At 41.5% G+C, this 26,438-nt stretch overlaps 1 protein-coding gene across 1 annotated transcript in view; it reads left to right on the forward strand.

Moving 5' to 3' along the window:
• Positions 1–397: 397 nt before the first annotated feature.
• CLVS1 (clavesin 1) overlaps positions 398–26,438 on the forward strand; it is a 188,172-nt gene continuing 162,131 nt past the window's right edge. The window contains exons 1-2 of the mRNA XM_003802169.2: positions 398–568; positions 13,158–13,765. Of these exons, the coding sequence (XP_003802217.1) occupies positions 13,311–13,765 (455 nt within the window). The 5' untranslated portion in view covers positions 398–568; positions 13,158–13,310. The remainder of the gene's footprint in view (positions 569–13,157; positions 13,766–26,438) is intronic.

The following is a 26,438-nucleotide window of genomic DNA, read 5'->3' on the forward strand; positions in this document are numbered from 1 at the left end:
AATTTACTTTTTGTTGAGCTTTTTCATCTATGCATAATTTATTTTGGTGTAATGAGGTTTTAACTTAAACCTTTTGATATAGTTTTTTTTTTAACATCATTCATTAATAAAATAATCTAACCTTTCCCCCATAGATCTTGGACAGTTGGTCATCTGTCAAATTCACACACACACACTCACAAGCACACGTCTGTTTCAGAGCTTATATTAATCCGTTTGAAAGACTCTGTTTTTAAGTCTGTGTGGAGAGTGATGATTGTGGGACTTTTTGTCCCAGTGTTAACAAAATTCAGTAATTCTTGATAGGTGTTGACGGAATCCGAAGAGCAACCGTGCGGAGGCATTTAGGACCCAGGGGAAAGCCAGGCTCGGTATAGAAGGACAGAGTCTCGGGCGCACACGCCTCCTACCAAAATCACAGCCCGGTGTGGTGCCCGAGCTCTCATTCACAGCTTTCTAGAGAAATCTGAGCCTGAACCTGCCAGAATAGGATCTCACCCACCCAGTTCAGCAGCGAGGACACCTGCAGAAATACATTCCCAGAGCAAGTCTGGTCGGCCATGTGAAGGTATTTGTTGCCTTTTTTCTCCCTTCTGTATTTGCAGCGCCTCCCCGCCTTTTCCCCGCGCTTGCGATGCCGTGGCTGCGGCGTTTCAGCACTCGGGTACGTGGACAGCTCCCATCCGCAATCCCTCTGCACTCCACCTCTCCGCCCCGCACCGCTCCGCCGCCGCCGCGGTCCATCCTCCTCCCCGCGCCAGCTCAGCCTGCGCTGGCTCACACCATCAGCAGCCCCATCTCCACCACCGTCATCTTCTCCACCATCAGCAGCGCGGTAACTACAGTCACACAACTGTGTCTTGTCACTTAGATAAAGCCCAAGGTCCGCAGGGTAGAGGAAAAGAGCTCAAGTTTACCGGTATAAGAAGGAGAAAGTTCAAGTGAACGGCACCCCAGAAAACAAAGAGAGACGCCTGCCTGAGAGGAAGGGACAGTGAAGGCAGGAGGGAGAGACCCGGGCCAGGGGCGGACAGACGGCGCACTTGCCAGACACCAGCAGTTAGCCAGCAGCCTCTCATCAGATCAGGGACTGTTTAGTTCAGGAAATTAACATGGCCTGAGGCATAGTGTGATTCCAGAAAAACAGAAATGTGGGCTCAACCTGTGTTTCTGGTTTGCCAATGGAGAATCACCAGGAGGCAGGGTGGGGGTGACTGATGACTCATATTCTCCCACACGCCTTTTCCTTCCTAAGCGGTTACTGCAGAAACTCGGGAATTAAGTTTTTTTTACTGAAATGTTTTGCAAAATGGGGACCCCGAAGGTTAAGTCCGTGGCCAGAATCAAAAATGAAAATTATGCTAACGAGAATAACCTCGGAAATGGGGCTTTCATTGGAAAGTGCTATTTGTTCAACTGCCTCTTTCTGTCTACCCACTTCATTTCGATTTTCCAACCTTAAACCTTCTCTTTGAAGCAGAGAAGGTAGCTCCCTTGCCCAAACGGCTAAAGTAGTAATGATATGCAGAGCAGATGGCCTGGCTTTGTTCATCACTGGTCGAGGACTGGCTTAGATTGGGAAGGCGAGGTTTCTGTGTGCTTTCCCAGTAATCAGGCGATAACACCATTTTCCCATAATAGTAAAGGGTAATAGAGTGCAAAAATTGAAAAGACATTTTACGTAACTGTGTGCTGCCAGGCTTTGCCTTTAAAGTGCTATCATTTTCTATCTCAGCTCAAGTGAACTTGGAACACCTTTCAAATATCTGATTAATTTGAACTTGAAGGTCCAAACCCAAGTCATAGTGCCTAATTTGATTTAGCCAGGATCATCTGTTTCATACAAGCTAACAAATACCAGAAAATAAGTGCCTAACCTGCCATAAATAAAAATATTTTGGTGGGTGCTCTCTAATTGATTTTTTACTAAACGGCAAAGAATTGGGAGTGTTTTTTGACAAGTTATGTTTTTTATAAAATCAATATCTTTATTAAAAATGAGATGTATTTAAAAGGGAGTAACACAAGGTGACGTGTAACAAGAAAGTTTCAACCAGAGCAGAGAAAAGCTTCATTTAAAAACTGGCCTTGTACGTTTATTCTGCCTCTTTAAAAAGAGACTGTGAAGCAAGGTTCATCAAAATCAGCTTGCTCATCATTAGCGGCATTGTCAAAAATAAAGAGAGGCAAACAGGCATCTTCTGGAAAAAGTTATGAGGTGGAATTTGTACCTAATACTCTTTGTGGATGAGGAATAGTGATGTGATATCAGAAGTTGCTTAATGCTACTAACTACATAAATGAGAGTAATTGCATCTGCTCTAAAATTCCTTTAGTTTTAAACTCAAACCAAGGAAACTAGTAGAAATATGGGATGGAATGGATTTAGAGAAGGATATTCTATCTTCCATGTACTGTCCTTAGATTGGAAATACCCACAGTAAATAAGACCTCTAAAGTTCCTCAGAAAAGGAATTCTTAAAACTCTCTTATCTGTCTGCAAAGAATTCAGCTCAGATAATTTTTAAAAGTGTACATATTGCCAATTCTTGCTGCTTTGCACTACAAACTCAAGGCCAGAAATCCAGCGCCTCCAAAGCTGCTATCTTCCTGGGCTTAATGCAATCTTCTGAGGCTGGGGAAATTTTAAAACAATGCTGCTTCAGTGAGATACACAGGCATCAGGCTGTAAGCAATGCCTTTCCCTGACTGAAATGTTATGCTGAGCTTATTAATTTTTATAGATGGCCAATATCCTGGCTTCTGACATAGTTTTTTTTATTAAAGACTATTTTGCTTTTTCCCCCCACATCTTCAAAAACGAAACTTTTCAATTTGTATAATGGATTTAAAGGTGAACAGAAATCATTTTCTAGCAGAGTTTAATAGTCCATTTTGGTAGGCATACCCATAGAGGAGTACATCATTTTAGGATCATGAAGTTTAAATCTGGGAGGTCTTTCATGTCTCAAAAGGCAGTATCTTGAATTCTTAGGAACTAATGGTGTCTGCTGTCTTCTCCAGGCTTTCCAAAGCTGTGGTATCCTTAACGAGCTTATTCCCAACTTTACATACTTCCTCGCAGCACAGCCTTCCATCCGTAGTAAATAGATTCGGCTGACTTTGATCTCTGCTGCTCCTTCTCCACCATGACTCAGACAGAGGTTGTAGCATAGCAGGACAGTTGTATGAAATAGGAAACTTGACTACACATAATCAGCCCATAAATATCCCTCAACAGGGCCAAAACAGATCTTTCTTGCCTCTTTACACCCTTCTCCCCAATATTGTTTATTTTGATTATATCACTGGAAGAAAGTTGCTTCAAGAGAAGAGCCATAGTGCAAATCATTACAAGTTTCCAAACCCTAACACCAGCGTTAGATCTCTCTAGTGAACACTGTGCTTAATTTTTGATCTAAGTTTTTCTTAACTTAAGGGAATGTTATGGCTTGATTCTTTATGGATGTGGAAATAAACTGGTCAAATATCTCCTGCCCCCTAAAAATCCCTTCATTGATTCAGGTAATAAGTTCATTATCCTCTCCTCCCTCTGGTGTCTCCCACAGCCCTTTATTATATCTTTTCTGGTCAGGTCACCCTATGTTCTGTCTCGTCATAAGCCTGTTCTGTGACAGGGCATCAGAGAAAGTTTCCCGAGTGGCAGGCTAATTTCCTGTGTGCTTTTCTTCTTCCTAACTTCCGAACCAGCAAGAATTTCCCCATATGTGTTTGAGATAATCTGATTTTGTGTGCAGGACACTTTTAGCCAAATCTCCAATTCCTCACTATTGTAAAGACCACTTACGAAGCCTTTTTCATGTCTCTTTCTTAAAATAGCATCACATCAATTCAACTTCTATTATTGCTCCAAGATCTCATATAAATCTCCATCCCTGCATGTGTGTCACACACACAGTTTGTTCAATATTCATTACTTTTTTAGTTTTGAAGGAAAAAAAAACCAGAAGTTGTGGGTCTGGGAATAGCAGTTGGTGGGGGGGGGGGGCTCAAATCACAAAGTCCGTAAGTAAAAGGGTTCTTGATGCATGATCAAAATAAAGCAAAAGAAAATGCGAGCTTTTCTCTCTTTTCTTTTTTTCTTCCTCCCTTTCGCTTTCTTTTTAACCCTTCCTTCCTTCCTTTCCACCTTCTCCCCTTCCTTCCTTTTCTTGGAGGTTTGAGATGTAGAGTGTGCAAACATGTCCCCAAGTAATTAACAGGGTGCTATCACATGAGCCATCACTCCATAAATAGCGTACACACTGGGTTCCTTTTACTCCTTCTCTGACAATGTAGAACTGCTCAGACAGTGTGAGTTACGGCCTCAGGGCAATTAATCTAGCTTCTCAATCCTTTTGGGTCACTAAAATCCTCTAGACCAGCAACTCTCAAATATTAATGCGCATAAAAATTGCCTGGTGTTTCTGGTGCCCTTCTAGTAAGTCCAGGGGGATTCTGGCATTTCGTATTCCACTCAAGCTCCTGGGAGCTGCCGAGGCTGCTGATACTGGGACCACCCTTTGGGAAGCAAAGGCCAAGAAAAGAAAAGATTTTTTGTTTTTTTAACTTTTTATTTTTCTTGTGTCTGATTATTAAATAATATCACTCATCCTAAAATGAAACAAAAACCACTCCAAAGTCTGAGGCAATAAGAGCTCAGAAACTGTATTTCTAATTGAGAAGGAAGTTATAAAAATAGACCCTTTCCTCCCACCTCACCCATAAGCATCCTGCTAAGTTTCACTTGCACCAGGTTGTTTTCTTAGCTCTGACTCCTGCTGCCAGTCCTGATTGCTGCTGCTAGTGCTGCCTGCTCAACTGCACCCAGAAGAAGTGTTCTCAGTACATAGATGTGCTGGAAAGAACACAGAACACTGAGTGGACAAGGAAACAAGTAGATTTAATGGCTATATTTGGGTGAACCTGCCTTTCTCACATTCCTCTAGATCAGTGTTTTTCACCCTTTTAATCTCATGATACACTTGAACATAGTTAAACTTCCATGGCACACTTAAATTATATTGATAAAAAAAGAGTAAAAAGTAGAATATACTTGCTATGCTTTGAATTTCTGTCAAAAATAATTTAATTAATGATCTTAAAAATTTTCACAGGACACCTAAGATCCTCTCATGGCACAATGGTTGAAAATCACTGGTCTAGATCTTCTTCCTCAAAAAATAAAGAGTCCATTCTATAGAAATACCCTTCTCCTTTGCTGACAGAAGGGTCAACTGGTTTAATCTCTTTTGCCATCCCGCCAATACTCTTAGGAAGCACAACTACTCTGTTTTAAAATTTGGGGCCTTGACTGCTCATGTCTTCTTATGGGAACAGTTTGATAGTATAGGAAAACATTCCAGTTTGATTATCTATGTCTCAGCAGGTTTTCTCCTATAGATTATCTTTATTGAACACATATTGAAATGTAAAGCAAATGCTACTTCAATTAAAAACTTTTCCACCTAACACAGTAAGGAGGCAGAACAATCTCATGTTTTCTTCATAAGTTGATTTTCTCCTCAACTCTTTGAATTATTTATCCCAAAGTGAACCAAAAGAATTAAAAGTTTTATAGATGGTTTTAGAACTCAGGATACAGGTCTCTGTCAATTAGATCTACTTTATCTGAGTCCCAGTCTGTTCCAATTCTGATCTGGAGTCTACTTGGTGTAGAAGTTCTCAATGCCTCTACTCTGACAGAACTCATTCCAATTTACTTTTAACCTTTCTCAGGAGGAGTTACAAAGAGGAGCAGGTGACTATGTGCTCAGTTACTGTTTTAAAGGGAGCCAAGAGAGTTTATACAATGAGTATTTACGTGGCAAGAGTTAACCCACACTAGGAGTGAGTTAAAGGTGATGGAAGGTGGACTGTGAATCAGGAGATAAATTCTGATTATGTTACACTTTTGGATGATTAAAGGTCTCTCCTTTATCCTTCCAGACTATTCTATCTAGCCCTGGTACAGACAGTTCATATCTGCAAGTTGGCTAACATTTTAAAGAAAGTCAACATATTGGGGGCTGCTTTATTCTCACAGGTCTATGTTCTTTTGCTAGGGCTCATGTAGAAGTCCTACAAGCCATAAGGGCCAATCAATCTGAAAATTCATCATTTGGAGAAAAGAATACTTTCTGGTCAGTACCATGGAATGTGTAATCAAACAAACTCTGAGATTCAAACGTAGGTTCTGCTGGCAAGAGGGGAGCATATCATTTTTCAGGAAAGATTTCAAATAAAGTTGTACATAAAAACAAAAAAGAATTTTGCTCACTGTGATTTTCAGTGTTGGTTTAGATGTGTCAGCAGCACATATTTTTATTTCATTCAGTATAAAAATCCCTTTTGGCATTCCTAGGTAAAAATGCACATTCAGTTGAAAAATTTGAAGTGAGGTGTTAGGAAGGTGAAGATGTCTGAAGATTAACCTAACTCAATATATTTTTAAAATTCAGAAACACAGATTTTACACTTACTGGTGGATGAGGTAGTTGATTAGGCTTTCATGTGTGAAGTATTATTACTGAGATTTGTTTTTCATCCTTTTATTATAAGAGTAGCCCATAAAAGAAATATGAGTATAGTTTATATCATTTTACATTTGTATTATTTAACTTCCTGTGTGCTTAAAAGCACCACTCTTCAGTAATTATTGATGTTCTTATATTACATATATAAATTATAGATTTTTCCTTTCTGATTATGAAAATATTCTCTTTCCTCCCCCAAATTTGGTCAATTTTAAGAGATCCCTCAAATGATCTCCCTTAGCACTGGTGGGTGTGGGGATATGTTTATCATGTGAGTGTGAGTGAGGCTGAGGGCACTGGTATCCAGAGTGGTGTTAAAGATGGCACCTCCTCAGAAAGTCAGGACAGAGTCACTGACAAAATGTGGGTCAGGTACATAGGTATAAATCTTTGTTTTTCCATCTATATGGGTTATTACAAAACTTTTGAAACGCAGAAAAATCAAGAAAGGTAAAAATCTCTGTGGATAGAAACAAATAAATCCACCACCACTCCCAGCCAAAAAACACTGATAAGCAAGTTGAAACTCGCAGGGGTGAATCAGAAAGGGTGCTGTCGACAGGGTTTCTTGAAAGTGAAATAATGGACCATAACAAAGTCTGTTTCAAAACTTTCATAGTGACTCACATCTACCTTATTTAATCGCAGATGTTTCCTAATTACTAGTAAGGGATGGCCTAGCTTTATAGGTTGGTATGAATATTAGATTACACAACATCCAAACCCTTGGCACATAATAAGTATTCAAAAAATATTTGCTTATTTGTTATCCAACCTTAATATTAGCTCATTTCCTGACTTTAAGCCAGTTCTTTGCTGTTCTTTGCCTCAATATCCTTTTATTTACCCAGAGACAGCATAATTATGACATCAACAAGAATATTACATTTAATGGAAAATGGATCTTTCTATTTCACAAGCAGTTTTACCTACATTGTTTCTCATGATTTTACTTCAGCAATTCTCAGGGAAGTATCTTCATATAACCCATTGCAGGATCACTGTAACAAAGAAGAAAGATAATTGCTGTAAAATGCTTTGAAATGATACATATACATGTACGAGTTTTTAGATAAGTCATTGCTATTATTTTTCTGATTTTTTTCCTGATATATCTTATGGGTGTTTCTGAAGATTCTCACAAAATAAATTAGAATAATACGTTATAAAATTATTAAAATAGATTCCTTTTGGATAACCACACTTTCTAACAGGATTTTTATACTGTAAGTATATGTTTGTCGGTATACTTTCTTAAGATTGAATTCTGAATGAGAAAATATATACATAAATATTTTTCCTAGTGGAACTTGAGATGACATATGAGTCTAAAATCTGTGGATAGAGTGATCTAAACATCATTCTATGGAGACTTTTTTTCTTTCGAAAATGAATGAGGAGACTTTCTCTAGTTCGTTAGAAAGGCATGGATTAGAGTGGAAGTTATCTTCTACCTTGGACTCCACAGAGGGTGGTTGTGAGTTACTCTCCGTGTATTTGAAATTGTCTCTAAGTAGAGAATCGTTTGTGACCCAATCACAATGTGGAGGATGGTTTCTGAGGCTCACTTGAATCTGCCTAAAGTGCCCTTTTTGTTTATAAAGAACAGCTCAATGCCAAAGTGATGCTTGGCACTCTGCTAGGCATGGCAAAGTATCAGTCTTTCAAAAAGAATGGCAGAGGCTTTGATCTGCCTTTTTTTGCCAAAGGAAGATACATGAAGGAAGAGCAAAAATTAGTGATAGCTGGAAAAGGCATAGACAGCTAGGTCTGGAACCATTCCAGTCACCTTCCAGTGAAGAAACAAGGACCAGATGACAACTGGGTGTCTGTAAGTTTCAGCATTAGATAACCTCAGAAAATCTGTTCACCTATCAGCACATTTAGGCTTATAGAATGGTAATTCTGGAAGGGATTTTAAGGAAGGAGAATGAACTTCAGAGGGGGAAGGTCATTTCCTGATTATCATATGTCTTAAGTAGCAGATAATAAAATCTCTCTGCTACATGTAAGAGGCAGAACATGGGTTTAGAGAAAGCTTACTTGGGCTTGAATTCTGTTTTTGCATCTTAGTAGCTGTGTAATATTGGCCATTTAACCTCTCTGTGCCTCAGTTTCCTCATTTGAAAAAATGGGACAATAATATACTCATTTCATACAATTATTCTAAGCATTATCTGTAGTCTATAAAGAGAGAGTGTGCCTGTGCTGGGGAAATAATGCACAGCTGTAATAAATAATAATATAATAATAGCTACCATTATTATTAACAGTGCAAGGATAGAGAACCATTCTCACTTCATGTGATACCAAGTCCAATGTATCCTTTTATAACTCAGAAAAGTTGAGTGAGAAACAAGTTTTTTTATGTGAACAAAAGGTTAGAGTCTATTGAAAATGCCACATCCTGGTGGACATTCTTCATAGAGCTTTCTATTATCCACTGAAGTTGTTATTTAAGTAGCAGTCGACTTCTGGTATGAAGGATTTGCTGTAATGGAAAATAATCTATTTTATCTTAAGTGTGAAAGCCTGTGACCCTGGCTTGAGTATTTTCCTCAGAAGCTTCTACTGTATGCTGAGCACAGAATAAAGATGTAGATTGAAGCAAAGTAATTTCTAGTTTTATAGATTGGAGGCATAGCTATGTGGTGTGGAAGTGGGCCATGAAAAATGCAACCTCCACTCTCCCCTTGGACCTATAATAATTTATCTTGGAAATATTGTTGAGTTCCCTGAACTGTAAGAGGTAAGTAACTTGCCCAAGCTTTAAATCCTCTGTAGGAAATGAGCTGCTGCCATGCCCTGTGCCCTGTGTACCACACACCATGGCTTGGAACTGAGATCATTACCCAGAGTGTTTTAGGGAGGCGATGATCTGAGGCACCTCATGCTCAGGATAAAATTTCTGGGGGTTAGGGGAGGGGAAGACTTTGTATAATATCAGTTGGAGGAAATAAAATGTTAACTGCTCCTCATAACTTAAGAAAAACAGCATTAGAGGTTCTCAGACAAAGGACATCACTTACTTAGTCAAACATCCCTTTGACTACTTTCTCTATTTGGCTATTCTGTCCTTTGCTGAGTGCCTACTCCATGGTAGACACTGTGTTAGGCACTGAGGATGTGGCTGTGAACACAATGAAGTTGCTCTGCTCACAGGCATTGTACTGAGGACAATGTATCACAGACAAATAGATCCAGCCCTTCTCTGTAAGGTGTTCTCTGTGAAGAGAGAGATAGGAAATGGCAATAAATAAGATGCGGTGGCCAGCACTGTGGAGATACTGTGACCTCTGAAGGTCAAGGAGGGTTCCCTGGGAGAAATTGCTCTCAAGTTGAGTCCTGAAAGGCAAAGAAAGGTGAATTAGGGCTTACTCTAGGCAGAGAGGGCAGGTTTTACACACAAAAGTGAAAAGAAATTACAAGTGGTTGCATGGCCAGACGGTGAATGTGGAGAGACAGAAAGGGACCAGATGATGGTGGGGGGGGGGATCTTGGGAAGCATGATATATAGTTTTATACTTTATCCTAGGACAAGAAGTAGAAGCTAATGGTGGGTGTTAAGCAAGGATTGACAAAGAGCATATTTCAATTGTAATGCAGCCAATGCATTAGCAGCAAGGGCACCAGTAAAATGTTGTAGGACTAAACAGATGAGTGGTGATGTGGTTTAACAAAGACAGTGGTAACAGGGAAAGAAATAATTGGACACATTTCAGAAATGTTAAGGAAGCGATTGCTGGGTAGTGGGTGATAAGTGAGAGGGTGGAATAATAGTTGGCTCCCAGGTGTCTAGTGTGGGAAACCGCATGGAAGATGATGTCTACTAAGAGACACAAGTGGAGGAGCAAATTCTGGATGGGAAATTAGTTCAGTTTTGAACATAATGAATGTGCGGTATGTGCGGTACAAATAAGTGGAGATGTTTAGTAGACAGTTGAATGTGTAGCCTGAAGATCAGGAGGAAGCTACAGGCTGAAGTTATCCCCATGTACATGGCCAAATCATGGCTGAGATCCTGAGAAACACTGTCATGGAAGTGGTGACACAAAAAGAGGAGATAGAGAAGGAAGGAATGATGGGCTAGGAGAGAAATCAGGGCATGTAGAGTCACAGAAAAGAACGTGAGAATGGGACAAAGGTCTAAGTACGATTAAGTAGTGATGCCAACACTGACAGAGGTCACTCTCAGTAGGCACTGACATTTGTCTATTGGCTATAGCAGCAAAAATGCCACTCACTAGCAGAGTGACCATCTGTCTGTGTTTGCTTGAATCTGTCCCAGTTTATGCCTGCTTTTCCAGCATTATTATTAGCACCCTTTCGTGCCTAAGTCTGGATGATAGATTATATCATCATCCCTGTCATTGGTTGGTGGGAGCAATTTTAGTAGCATGTCAAAGATAGATTGTAGTGGGTGTAGGGATGAATGGAAGGGGGGAACAGCTTTCTGAAGGAGTATGATGAGGCTATTTGGGATGGAATTTTAACATCAGGTGGTCACTCAATTAGATAAATCTTGAAGTTTCTTCCTGGGAATACGAGGTCTGACAATTAAGTTCAAGAACTTATTCTAGAACAAGTGCTACATACCTCATTGCTGAATAGCACTATGGTCACCTTCGAGGTGCCCCCTTAGGAAGCTATGCACTCTCACCAGTCCCTTCAAAACAATTTTGGAACTCTTTTTCTGGAATGAACATCAGAGCTGCCATTGTACTATGTCTGAATTAAGTTCATGAACTCATCCTAGAAATACTGCATTGCTAAATATCACTATGGTCACCAGGTGACTACAGGGAGTACTTTGAAGTTGACCATAGTGATTTTCAGCAATGAGGTATGTAGCACTTTTTCTAGGATAAGTTTGTGAACTTAACTGCCCAACTTCAAGGTTCTTAGTATGATTTTTCTTTATTGTTTCGGATCCTTAAAATCAATGAGTAGCAAGACTGGTTGGTTTCTTGTTTCACATTAGAGAGCTAAATGCTATTTTCTTGCAAATCATTTTACAATTTTATAGATGAAATTGTTTTTATGTTTTTATTATCTTGATAATACCAGTTACTTGGGTTGTCTTTCATCTCCCCCATATCTGAAAGTCAGTGTGTGCAGAAATGTGTGCGTTGATTATCTCCTTTAAGAAATTACCATTAGTAATTTAGGACCATTAGTCCTAAACTAAACAAAAAAATCATTTTGTCTTTTTAATTATTTCATTTGACAAAGCATTACCAATCATAACTCCACTGAGAGCAAATATTCTGCCTCTTGTGGGAGATGCTCTTGACCTTTGAAAGCTAGGAGAAAACGCATGCTGTAAGTTTATTCACTTCTCACTAGTCTTCTGATTTGGGGGACTTCCAGGCTAGACCAAACAGATGTCTGTGAGAATATAAGCATTTGTATTTAAAATGAGGAAGATGCAAACATTATGGCGTTTCTCCATACACCATTTAGGTGGAGAAATCACAAGGGATGTATCTGAGAGGATTAAAATAACCATTATCATAAGGAAAACAGTATCCCAGGTCAAAATAGAAGCTATATGAAATGGAATGACTCTTAAGCCCACGTGGGTATTGGGCTAGGTAGAGAGTCAACAGAGAGCTTCATGCTCCTTTGCCTGCCTTGAAGAAGGGTGGCAGAGGCAGATAATAAAGACGTTCGCATACGTCCCACATGAGTCTCCTTTCCCCTGGTTGTTAAATTTGATTATTGAAGGTCAAGCTTCCAGCCACAAGCCTGTCTTCACTTCCACCCCGCCCCCCTCCACACACACACACTGATGGGTGACTCCTTTGACTCAGGACACATTTCTGGGATTAGGACGAGTGACCTTTAACAGTCCTTTTTTTTTTTTTTTTTTTTTGTAGAAACAGAGCCTGACTTTATCGCCCTTGGTAGAGTGCCATGGTGTCACATGGCTCACAGCAACCTCCATCTCCTGGGCTTAGGCGATCTCTTGCCTCAGCCTCTTGAGTAGCTGGGACAACAGGTGCCCGCCTCAATGCCCAGCTATTTTTTTGTTGCAGTTTGGCTGGGGCCAGTTTTGAACCTCTGCCACCCTCGGTATATAGGGCTGACGCCCTACCCACTGAGCCACAGGCACCACCCTTTTAACAGTCCTTTTTAAAAGTCCTTTAAAAGTGGCAAAAGTCTTCTTTTAAAAAAAGTAGTGGAGAGGATAATTCTGCGAAAGATACTTCTGTTTGAAAGGCTAATGGGAAGCAATAAATTATACAGGAGCTATAATTTCTCTGCCATATGCAGGCCTGTGAATAGCCCCATAAAGCACGCTGTAGCGGAGAAGGAGCTTTCTCTCCTCCTACTGTTTCTCAGGGTAATTAATAAGGGCATGTTTTATTGCTGATCTGACCAGACACTATGAACTAGTTAATAAAATGAAAAAGTTCCCAAACATATTTCTAGTATTTCCCTATTATGCATGCAAGTCATCAATAATCAACTTCTACTAAATCCCCCTTTTAAGAGCAAATTATCATTCAGTCTTTGGATATCTAATCTAATCAGACCCACAGCCTAGAAATGAGAAATGTGCCCAGACCTTCTTTGTATCACCTCTGTTTGTTTCTCTTGTGTGCATTTGTTTTCCAGTAAGCCATGGCCTCGGTTTTGCTTCTCTTTTGGATGGCCACCACCACGTAGGGCCTGACTGTGGAAGACGAACCTGTCTTTGCCTGTTCCAGTGGCAGTTTGGTAGTAAAACAACTGTTGAATGGGCTACGGTTTCAGCAGACCATCAGGTGAATGGGACCAGTCTCTCTTCTTCCAAAATATCAGAAATTAAGCAATTGCAAAGGAGATTTGGCCAAGATGACCCATTTACAGGCTGGGCTCAGTCCAGAGACTATAGAGAAAGCACGCCTGGAATTGAACGAAAATGCAGACGTTTTACATCAGGATATCCAGCAAGTCAGGGACATGATCATCACCAGGCCTGACATTGGGTTTTTACGTACAGATGATGCCTTCATCCTGAGATTTCTTCGAGCCAGGAAGTTTCACCAAGCAGATGCCTTTAGACTCCTGGCCCAGTACTTCCAGTACCGCCAGTTAAACCTGGACATGTTTAAAAACTTCAAGGCAGATGATCCCGGCATTAAGAGGGCTCTGATTGATGGGTTCCCTGGGGTGCTGGAAAACCGTGACCACTACGGCAGGAAGATTCTTCTGCTGTTTGCAGCCAATTGGGATCAGAGTAGGTAAATGTAGATAGTGTCTTTACTTGGTATTTCTTTTCTATAAGTGTAATCATTGCATGTTTGGGGTTATATGGCTTTATAGGTAAAGAGCTTTCATAAGGCCACCAGTATGTTGTCATCAAAAGTAAGTTCCAGGTAACAATTAAGTCTTAGCCTTAGAGTCGTAAGAGACCTTCAAGTCATTATTCATTGTGCATCATGTATTCTGTAAAATTGAAAGCAATCTTCTAGAATAGTGCTTCTCACCCTTCCTAATGCCACGACCCTTTAAACAGTTCCTCATGTTGTGGTGACCCCCAACCATAAAATTATTTTCATTGCTACTTCATAACTGTAATTTTGCTACTTTTATGAATTGTAATGTAAATATCTGATATGCAGGATGGTCTTAGGTGACCTGTGAAAGGGTTGTTTGACTCGCAAAGGGGTCGCGACCCACAAGTTGATAACTGCTGTTCTAGAAGAACCATATGTTTTGCCTTTAGTGTTCTCATCGTTAACAGCAATAACAAGAATGAATTTAGGTGATGGCTTTAAATCAAGTGTTTTCAATGCATAAAAATATTTCTTAGATATTCTCCATAAGTTGAACAACTGCCATGTCTTATGAGCGCCAGACCTTTCTACCTGAATGACTGCTAGATGTTTCTCTCTGAAAATCCTATAAAGAAACCCAAACTTGGCATGTCCCTAACTGAATGCTTGCTCTTCTCCCCCACACCTGCTCTTTCATCCACCCAGTCTTTCTGCCAGAAATCCGGAGAGTCATCCTTGATTGCTCTTTGCTTTGATCTTCATATCTAGTTAATTGCAAAGCCTATATCCCTTTCTTCCTCCTCCTCCTCCTCTTCCTTCTTCTTCTTTTATATTTGAGATAGAGTCTCACTCTCTGCCATGGGTAGAATACTGGAGGGTCATGATAGCTCACTGCAAATTCAAACTCCTGGGCTCAGGTGATCCTCCTGCCTCAGCCTCCCAAGTAGCTGTGACTACAGCCACCCACCACAATGTTCAGCTAATTTTTCTATTTTTAATAGAGATGGGTTCACTCTTGTTCAATCTCATCTCAAACTGCTGAGCTGAGGCAATTCACCTGCCTCAGGACTGCAAGTGTGAGCCACTGCCTCTGGCCAGGCCTCGCCCTTTCCTCTTAAATACCTCTCAGATCTCTTCACTTTTCTTTGCCTCTGTGGCTTCCACCTTCATTTAGGTTCTCATCATTTCTCACTTACATTACTGCAACAGCCCCTGAACCAGCAACCCTGCCTCTGGTCTGGTCTTCTCTGAGCCATTCCAGTCTATGCTATAGCCAGCGACCATCTTTCCCAAAGTTCTTTATGTCACTCCCCCGATTAAGGTTCTTTCTTCAATGCCCTGTAAAGACCTTTATAACCACATCTTACATCTCATGCTCTGCTTCAATATTTTTTGTTCTTCATGCTTTCTGGTCCACCTGGTTGCAGCACAAGCGTTGCTTTCAACAGCTGAGGTTTTACATATCTCTGACCTTTTGTACTTGACCCATTAGACATCAAAAGGAGCGACCAACTATCATTACCCCAACTCCAACCATCCTAACACATTCTGCCCACTGATTCACACCCATCCTTATGGTTCTTGGGGGAAGGTAGTCTTTATCTATTCTGCTAACCCTGTTGTAGAAAGGTGACCTCCCACTGTTTGTATTTCTATTAATACAGAAGTTTCAACAGAGATGTAAGAACCACTGTTATCACATCTAATATTTCTGAATATTATCACTTACTCTGCTAAGCATTAATATACATTATTTCTTTTAATTCACCCAAGAACTTTGCATGATGGATAATATGACTATTAACCCTTATTATACACTTGATAATACAAGTCTTTGAGGAGTTAAAGGACTCAGTGTCACAGATATAGTGAAATATGGAGTGAGAGTTGAGTCCTGGTAGTCTTGACTTGAGAGCCAGTTGCCTTAAGCTAACTTTACTGTACTCATGTGTTTACTTTGTGTATTCTCACACCTCTTCCCAGGACTGCAGACTCCTTCAGAGCAGGGGACTGTGTCTTTTTCATGTGTATCTCTTTGGCAATGACACTATACTCAATAAATGTTGGATGAGGAAGAGTAAAAGAATCAATCTTTGAAACATCACCTGTTGCCTTGAGGTGTCACAGAGATATCATCATTGAAATTTTTTAAATTTCAGATTAATATGAGGGTACATATGATTAGGTTACATTGTGTTAGGTAAAGTCCAAGTTGTAGTTGAGTCCTTCACCCAGGAAGTGTGCCACACACCTGTACATTGTGCCTGTTGGGTGGGAGCTTACCAAACCTCCTCCCTCCTTCTTCAATTTAATTGTGTTTTTCTCTTGTTTGGGCCTGTAGTTGTTGATCAATAGTTTCAAGGTAGTATTATGTGAGATGCTTGCTTTTCCATTCTTGAGATACTTTGCTTAAGAGAATGTTCTCCAAATCCATCCAAGTAAATATAAAAGATACAAAATTTCCATCTGTTTAATGACTGAATAGTTTTCTATGGGAAAGAAGAGGACACTGATCATTGAAATTTTTATGTTTCTTGGAGACACACAGGTTTACTTAAAAATATATCAAAGCACACTTCCCAATACTATTAAAAGAAATTTCTAGGATGCCTCTTCACTGCTTCATGTCACTACTCTTCCTCTTAAAAATATAATAGTATAAAACACTTCAGCAATCACTATTTTCTAGTTGATGAGTTGAGGTAGGGCAATCTAACCCAGGAAATGTAATAGAATGTGTTAACACTATCGGCTTAGAGTTTGGTCAGGTCTGCATCTTGTCCTGATATTCCATAATGATATGGAATAGTGTAATTATCATATGTTATAGCATAATTAACACAATTAATTATGAGCCTCTCTTTACATTGCTACCCTCCCACTGATGAGAAATTTGCAGGTCTTTACATCCATCCATTCACCCAACACACATTTGGTGAGTGTAGAATGTGCTTGGGCTGTACTAAGGCACTGAGGACAATGGTGAGAACACATGATCCCTGCCAAGGAAGAGCCCATTGTGAAGCCCATTGTCTGGCAATCCTGCAAACACACAAACAGTCAACGCTCATCCACCTCAGATAATTCCCTCCTAGAACACCATTGACACAGGACATCAGTGTTAAACCAGAGGAAACAGCTGTCATCCCGAGAATGACACATTAACATTTTGGATCTTGCAACAGGAAGATTTTGATGATTCTGGAGAATAATTATGCTGACTTCATTTGTGTTTAGTTGTTGTCAGTGTTCTAGAACTCCCATCTGCTAAGAAAGATGATGTATCAGTAAGTGGTGATGCACACATCAAAAAAGAAATGAACTGAGTAAAATATTTTATTTTGTATTAGGATTTGGTCTGCATATATCCTAAAATGTGTTAAGAAGAGGAAACATAATATTAGCAACCCAAATGTTGTATTTACTATAACCTTGAACAAGTTACTTCATTTCTCTGTCCCTCAGTTTCCTCATGTGTCAAATGAGAAGCTTGAAGCAGAGATCCTTTTTAGCTCTAATCATTCATGAATGTGCAGCTCATTCATCCTGATCCTACAGGACGGAAAGGGGTTTTAAAATTCATTTTATAGGCTCTTAAGTTACTAGATTTATTGCTCCCTTTCTTTCAGTCTCCTCCCCCATCTATCCCAAATTTTTAAAACCTGTAGAATATCATTTGTTCCAATGGTAGCCCAAGTACTGCTTGTGCCTCATCTAACCCAAGCACACAGAGCCCATGTGCAGAGCAAGTCATATTGTATTGGTACAACCATTATGAAGAGGTGATAATGATAAGACTATCCAATTGGCAGCCTAATACAATCAAATGAAGCACACCTTGGTTTGAGTCTGGGTGTCATCATTCATTTATTGGTTATATGACCTTGGACAAGCAACCCCTCTGAGACTCAATTTCCTCTTCTGTGAGGTGAGGATGATATCTATCTAACAGTGTGGGTGGGAGGACTGAACGACAAAATGCACTGATGGACACAGCTCATTGTTTGGCTGTCCATAGGACACTACAGATAATAGCTTCTAGTATTATTGCCAATATTATAAAATGTTCCACTATGAAAGTTATGGAGCACAAGTGGTAAATAAATTAAAACCAGAGTATAATGTTTGAAAATGGGAGTGGGGTAATGTGTGAGACCTGCCTGCATGCCTGGCCTAAGTGACTGTCTGCTTTTCCCCTAAACCAGTTTCTTGTCCCACAGGCCTATCTCAAGTGGGGTCCAAAAGGCCTGGAAGGGTTGATACAGCTTTCATTCATCTAGACTCAGACCCTTGTACAAAGGTGTAGAGCAGTGAATGACAGGAAGAACAGTCCTCCCAAGGCATGTACCACACTTTACGTGTTGAAATTAGAGGACGGAACTGAGGCACAGGCAGTGCTTGGGCTACCTGAGCTTCCATTGGCCTTGTCCAGAAATGGGCCTGAGCAGAGAGTCTTCTGACTTTCTTGAGGCTGTCAGGCAGAATTGAAATCAGGTAGATTAAATCAGCACCCACATACTCATTCATAAAAGAAAGCTAGCCCTCCCTGGGTCAATGGAGTTTATATTCCTGCTCAGTGGCTTGGTAGGAATGAATGGAGACCTAGGGGAATACTGTTGCTCAAAGAGCTCTTTGATTGTTCTCACCTAAACTCACATCGGCAATGGCAAAAATTCACAATTTTCCCCTTTAAGACCTGATCAAAAATAAATCCATTTCTTGCTTCTTTCTGGGCTGCAGACTTGCACCCTGTCATAAGCCTGATTTACTGCAAATGCTCTGGTGCTGAAGAAGAAAATAGGAGCACAGAGGGGGCATGTCTACTTTTTCTGGATTTTACTCAGCTAAAAAAGGGTTAAACTTGGTCAAGTCACTTTACTTTCTGTAGTCACAATTTTATAAAGGGGAAACGGTAAAATATCTGGCACGTGGGGCTGTGACAAGGATTAACCTCAATTGCCACTCAATGTCCACAAGGCAGCATAGAAAGTGATGAAGTGCCTGAACTCTGAAGCCAGACAGCCAGCTCCAAATGCCACTGCCTCCTAACCAGCTGTAAGCTCCAGCAAGTTGCTTAAATCCTTGCTATCCTCAGGTTCTTACCTGTAAAGGGAAGGTGAAGGTGATGATAGGTTAACACTAGTTGGCACTCAATAAATGGGAGTTGTTTCTTGAGAGAAAAAAATCAAATCAGGCAAACATGTAGTTTATTGGGTGACAAGATGTACCTTCTAAATGGCAGCAGCATTTCATGGCATCACCCATTTAACTCCACCAGGAAAAGTACAAAAAATTATAACTAAGACCTCAAGGTACCTTGTCCAAAGTCCTCTGTGATAGCTTCATTGTGGCAGGGAGGCTTTGAGAAGTCACCAAGTCTTGGGATCTACCCTGCTGTGTTTATTGTATTCTCAGGAGATAAATGGTTTGGGGGTGGAAGAAGACTCAGGCAATGAAAGCCTTGCAACACAATACAATAGTGTCCATTAGTTCTATGAGCAGCCCAGCTGCCCCCCAAGTACCCTGATGCGGAGAAGCAACTGGGAATGCATTGCAGGTCACAATACGGAAAATCACATGGAACATTGTTTTGTTGGTATGTTGTTTGTCATGATTGAAAACTCAGAAATCAGCAGCCAGATGGTAAACTAGTTGAAAAATTGGTTCTACAATGAAGATGAGGCATTTTACGGAAGAGTTAAGTTGGAGTAATTTACTATGACCAACTTCCCGAACACAGAAAGAAGGACAAAAGGTTTGGGTTGAAACTCAACCAATTGGATTGAAGCTTAGGGAGCCCAAGCCAGGACCTCAAACTGAGAACCAGGCAGAGGTGAGAGAGTTGGGCAAAATTTAAGGGGGTACCAAAAAACTCAGAAGCCAAAGTAAAAAGAAAAAGATTGTCATAAAATATTATAAAAATCACAATGAATGCAGGAAAACAAAAACAAAAACATGAGGAACAAAATATCCCAACTTTAAAGAACGCAGGCTAAATATTTCTGGCTTTCTTTTAGCATCAGTCTCCAGTGTGGCTCAGCCCAGCACAGTCAGACCCACGAGATTTCTCAGGGCAAAAACCTGAAGTCTACCCCTGGTCAGTCGCATAACAGCACCTCACCCTGCATGTGCACACGACAGACCACACAGCTGCTGGTGCCTGTGGTTTCCCAGCACTTCCGTGTCCATTTTCTCATTTAATGCTCACACCAGTTGGGAGTTTCATCATCACTAAGTTACTGATGAACAAACAAAAGTGTGAGAAGGAGAAGACACTTGCTAGGCAAGGAACAATATGACTCATCAATGGGAAAACTTCTACTGAGACTTAGGGCTTCCAATTCCAAGGTCTGTCCAAAGACATCTGGAGCCAATGGCTCAGCCCCTGAGTTGTTGGATGTTTCGAGTATCTGTAGAGCTTCTGGAAGACTGTACGTGGGTTTTTTGGTGAAGGACAAGAGTCTGCATGGGCTCCGTGAGTCAGTGGAGGGGGCTGAGGTATGGGTGTGGGATTGCCACAGTGGGACAGTCGCAGGGGCACTGCTCGGTTCTTGATGGGTAGGAGGGTGTTAAGCATGGAATGCTTAGCTCCCCTCTCCCAGGCAATGTGACAACCGCCACATTTCCAAAACACTTAGGGGAGCTGGAGCCCACTTTGAGAGCCCCTGATGGGGTCTTTCTACAAACATCCTAATATCATCACCCTCATTACACTTTATTGGTGCTTTGTGCCCAGTGTTTTGTGTCCATCATTTCTAGGGCCCACCAAACTGCCACTAGCATCTGTTTGTACCTAGAAGATGTATAACAGGGATGGGGCTACTCCTTCGTCGACCAAAGGGAAGGATGTGTTTTCCCACTAAGTCCTATCTCTGGTCTCATTTCAACCCTGAGTTTAGTTTCTAAAGTCTTTTAAATCCGAATCAGTGGTGTCTTGCTCAGTGGCAAAGTAGCTCCAGGGCCCAAATCCAAGGTTTGTTTTTTCTACACTCTCCTCCTGGTGTGAACAATGGAGCTGTTTAGCATGTGGGGCCTGGACAGTGAAGGGAGTGGGTTAGAAGCTGGGTGCCAGAGTGCGAGTGAGCCAGAAGAGACAATGTCCAGGGCCTGTCCAGTTCCCACTGCAAGCGAGAAGCAATAAAATGGGCAGGGGCTCATTGGCTAAATTTAAACAATAAGAAAGTAGATGGGGTGCTGATCAGTGGACAAGACTTGCTATTGCTTAGAGGCATGAATCGAGCCTCATTTGCTCCTTTGTGGGCTCTGGAATATGAGCGTACTAGACAGCCACAGTGGCCCAGCTTCGTGCCTTCCTGTTCTGAGCTCAGGGTCCCAGAAGGGCATCACACAGTGGCCTCTCTTCCTCCACACACCCTGCAGCCCTGCATGAGGGGAAGATGAGTGTTCCTAGGATGCTTACCACTCTTTCACAATTCTGAAGGTGTGGACACTCTCATGCTTACTTTGTCATGTAGAAAACAACCCAGAATCTTAGGGAATGGGTGCTTTTCCACTCACCCTTGTTTCTGGGAAGGCATTCAGCTGTTCCTGGTCCTCTCCCATCTTGCAGTAATTTGCTTGATGGATATGCTGAAGATAGCAACTCCTTCAAACGTCACCAGTCCTTGCTGACCTGTGGCAACCTCTAACGGGCTGTGGTGGCAAAAGCCGCCTCAACTCTGTGATGCTTTTTGGCAGTGGGAGACCAGCTTCAAACAGGTTCTTTTTTCTGATTAAAATACCAAGGCCCTAGGTGGGATATAACTCTTCAGACTATAAATAAGCCAGTTGATTGAGGTTTGCCTTTGGCTTTTGCAAGAGCATTAAAGGGCTTTTAACAAGTAGCAGGAGGTCTGTGCCTCAATCGTTTGATTGTCCTCAGTTATAAGAACTGTGGCATGAAAAGGTAGAGACTTCCAATGTATTCATGCCGAATATTGGTGAGGAAAAAGGAGAGGAGGCAGGCTGAAGAAAGGTGAGGCTTCTCACCAGGGCCATGCGGTAACTCTGCTTCCAAATCCCCAAGCTTATTCAAAGTGGTCCAAGAAAATGTTTAGCTGTCTCTGCTTCTTACGAAAACACTGCCAGAATCTCTCTTGTAGTGATCAGCTTTCCAGTTGTTTTGAATTTGGAAATGAGTAAAAATGAGCTCTAGAGAAGGAAGGTTATTACAACCATAAAACTAAACAATACTGAGAGCTCATTTACTAAGTGCTTACCATGCGCCAAGCAGCAATGCTTTCAGATAAGAACTATTAATATTCATATTTTGCAGATGATGAAACTGAGGCTCAGAGAGGTTAGGTATGTTACCCAATGTCACACAGCTGGTAAGTGGCTAAAACAGGCACAGTCACAGACTGAACTCCCCAGTTAACATGCAGAGGCAAGGTCGGTTTGTAGTGGAAGGGACTCAGGGACCTGGAGAATAAGCTTTTATTGACAGTGTATCTTTCCAGGCCAATTGCTGCTCCCAAATTCTCACTTATAATCTCAGGAGTTAAAAATACATGACATACATTGCCTTGTAGGTGAAAGAAAGTCTCCTATATTAGAAATTCAAGAGCCTAAGAATAACTTCTTCCTTCTCAGGACAAGTCTACCCATTAAAGCGGCTAATGCTGAGCCCATATCCAGTGACTGGACATGGTGCTGTGATCTGGGCATGACCTGTGTTGGCTCCTGAAAAGGCAGGAGGAGATTGCATGTAGAGAGGGCATTTTTAATCCTGGCACCGCCTGTGTGAGGCCTTCACTGTGCGATTTTCTTGTGGGCATAGCTGGCTTCCTGAATGAATGTATCACAAGCTATGGGCTCTTTCCCTGTATTGAAGCTCTTCTGGACTGTTAATTGCTTTCCCTGCTTCTTGATAAACCAGGAAAACATCTTTTAAATACTTTATAAGGAAGATCCTATAGAGCTGAGAAGGCAACGTTCTGGCCATGCCAGTACTCCAACCCTGTCCCCAAGCCCTGAGCCTCACCGCTATCTATCCCCATCCGCTGGCTCCCTGCCCTCTCAATATGGTTTCCAGATAATCACTCCTGAGCTGTGATGTAGGAACCTTAAGCGGCTGCTGGGAATGATTAAGTATCCCTGCTTTGCTCAGGTTGTAAATCACGCTCAGACACTGTTTCTTGGGAGTGTACTACGAAGCAGTAGAAGTTATTGCTGCTATACTACAGAATATAACATCAGACAAGAGAATAAAGAGGGTAAATTTGGGGGTGAAGGTTTTAAAGTGATGTGTTGTTTTTCTTCGCATGTTCTCTCCCTCTCTTTCTCTCTGTTTCTTAACATTTTTCTCTTTGTTTTGCCTCTATTTCTTCCCTATCTCCAATACTCCTTGTTAAGTATCTCCAGACCTAATTTCAAATATGACGCTCCCATCAGTAACACCCTGTGCCTTTCTGGAGAGGAGAGTGTTAATGTTAATAATTCTCCCAGCACTCAGCTTCTCCCCCGTACGCTGTTTTACTTAATCCTCACAACAATTTATGAAAGAGATGTCATTATCTTCATTTTAAATAGAGGTTTTTAATCTGGGGGAAATCACAAAGCCCGTTAGCACTTTGATCTCACGCTCCTTCTTCATGTCGCCTAATTATGTTTGGGCCCTGCTGTTGGGGCTTGTGCCACCTAATCTCTGAGGGCTCAAAGTTCGTTGCAGAATGCTTGTTCAGGAATCTTTCTGGCTCTCTACTGTAGTTGGTTCAGTCTCTTTGCTAGACATTCTGCCATATGAAACCTTAATGATTTGGCATGATTTTCCTTATTCGAAGGACGCCTTCAGCCTCTGGAGTCGAGCAGCTCTCTCCTGCCCCGCTTCTCCTTCCTCTTCATCACAGCCCTTTCACCTTGGCGTCTAGTCCCTCCTGCTCAGCTCAGGTTCGCTCCTGTGGTGAGGTGAGCATGGCCCTCAGGAGCGTGGAGAAGAGGCCTCCAGCCCCACCAGGACGCTGGGGCCTCAGGGAGATCTTCCTGGGTTCTTCTGTCACTGAAAGGAGCCGTGAGTATGAGCAGGACAAGGCAGGGAATGGGAGTGAGGTTGTTTGAGACAAAATGAGCTCACTCTTGTGACCTCAGGGGAGAAAGGGCTGTCAATCTGGGAAAACAGGTGGCTCCATCGAGCATAGATAAGGCCGGGGGAGGGAGGCCCAGGCCAGGAAGGAAGGAGTGTGGGCTTCCTGCTAAGGACAAATCAAGGTGTGTCCACCTGTCAAAGCTCACAGCTGAGGAGCACGGCCATGGCTGAGGCTGTCCCCGTCTCTCCTTTGTTCTCCCCTGAATGTCTGACACACCAGTCTTCCGCATCACATACTTTCTCCTGACTCAAGGAAGCTCCTGGAGACAAAAGACTGTATCTTTTCTGTTTAGTATTGATGGGTACAAAGTGGGGGTCAGTGATGTCCTATTGGCTGACTGACTTGTGAGGGGAAATCAGAAACAATGGGAAGCCCAAATGAGGAGGCTCTTTCTAGACCTCTTTCCCAGTGGGGATATTCCTGTTGAGGTGACTAGAGTTGTGTGCAATTACACCTGAGAATGAGGGAGGGAGGGCCTTCTCCTGTCCACCCCTTGCCCACTGACTCTCAGCACAATCTAATGAAGACAGACAGTGTCGTAGAAGCAGCAGCAGTGACATGGACTCTCTAGAGCTCCATCCCCTGTGTGACTTGAGCTCTGGGGGCCAATTTCCTCATCTAGAAGTCAGGACGAGGAAGCTGATGACTTCCATCACTTTCACTTTGTCTTAAATTCCACAGTCATGTGTATCATTGTGCACAAGACAAATTTCGTCCTGTTGCCAGGATATTGCCTTCCCTGGAGAGCTCAGGGGATGGAGGCCTGACCTCCTGGATTGTCCTAGGTCATCTTATTCTTATTTCTATTCAAGGTACCCTTTGTCCTGACAGGTTTACGTGAATTCTGGTGATAATACATTTCCTCTTGAGTTTCTGGGGAGTTAATCCATCCTATCACTTTATAGCATGCACATTGAGTTGTGTATCACACCACCATGGGTAGAGCGTTTCAATTTAATGTTTGATCTGTGAACTCTCCCAAAATAATACTATAATAGCTCATTTATTAAATTTCCAAAATAGTTGAGGGCTGCCTCTTAAGGGCCAATTTTAAATTTTTATTTTATGTAGTTCTAATTCAAAGTGAACAAATCTTAGAATGCATCCCGTACATCCAACCTTTGCTAAATATAATTTAATACTTTGTATGACAAATGGCAATTGCAATGAATATAAATAATTGTACACTGCGCTATGAAACAACCGTGGTGATGAAGATTCTTACAATATAGAAGGCTTTGTCCCTAGCTATGTGGCCATGTTTTTTGAATTTTCCAATAGGCTTTTTAAGAAGCTACTTCTTTTTCCTCTCAGCTGCCAATTCAATGTGTGGTTAGGAGGTCTGCTTCAAAAGCTTCTCCCCTTCTAATTTCCTGTGGAAGCCAGCAAACTGAGCTTGTTTAATTATATTCTTTGGGTGAGGACCTATGGTCAATCCCAAGAAATAAAGTAAATGATCTTAGCAGTGCATAAATTTCATAACATCTCATCTTTATGTTCAGAAATACAGCTTTGCCTGATGCACTAGCAGGTAGGTGTGGTGCGTCTTCCACTGTGGCATCTATTTGGAACTCTTCAAAGTGGAAGGTCTAGGCAATTTTTCTTCCAAGGTTTCTCCAGCCTCAGATTCACATACTACAGCCCACTCTGACTTCTGTTCTTCTCTCCATAGTCTGACATGAAATGATTTATATTTTCATTTAATCTTGGACTAAACCCATTTTTGCCAAAGTGGTGACTATCCTTTGTATTCTCGTTTTTAGCCTCTTCTAGGCTTTGTCCCTCAGCAAGGATATATTGGGGGTAAGAGTAAAGTCTGTTCATCTTTTATTATCTTCCTGGCCTTCCTTTCACACCTCCCCTAAGGCAAAGAGAATCCGAATATTGCCACTAGGCTTATTCTCCTGGGTCTCCTCATCTGAGAAAACACCCCTTCCTCCTTTTCAGAGCAGTCATCATGACATATATGACAGTGGCCCCACCACCATGGCCACCATTTTCACATTCATAGATTTAAATTTCTACTGCTTTGCTCCCTCCCAGATGCCTAGAAATAGGTATGAGGCAGGGACATTGGTAAGGAGCACAGGCTCCATGATGCTATACCAGGGGAAAGAAGCAGGGGCAATGCTTTCCGCCCTTCTCTCTGCAGTAGCCTAGGAGGTTGGAGCTTCTGGATAAGTGAGGCAACTTTACCTGGTTCATTCACAACCCAAGGACACCAACCTTTGGTCTATAGTTGGTTATTGGGAATATGTGAATCTCTTGAAAGTATAGACACATGTGCACTTGATGAAGAAGAGGGCACCCAGTTTTTAACAGATTCTTAAGAAGTTCACAACCCAAAGAGACTTAAGAACCATCACATATTACTCTCTACTGGTTAACTCAAGAGAACAGTCCTGTGGTGTACTTGGGGAGGCAAATATCCTATTGCGTTAGTATCACAGAATGGCTGTCACATGGATAGATTGGTCTTTCTGAAGTATCATGTGATTATTCTTCTAGAAGGAAATCATGAAAACAGAGGAAGTGTGAAGACATTAAAAAAA

Source organism: Otolemur garnettii, unplaced genomic scaffold (genome assembly GCF_000181295.1).
Source record: "Otolemur garnettii isolate 467f Iridium unplaced genomic scaffold, OtoGar3 scaffold00234, whole genome shotgun sequence".
Classification (NCBI taxonomy): Eukaryota; Metazoa; Chordata; class Mammalia; order Primates; family Galagidae; genus Otolemur; species Otolemur garnettii.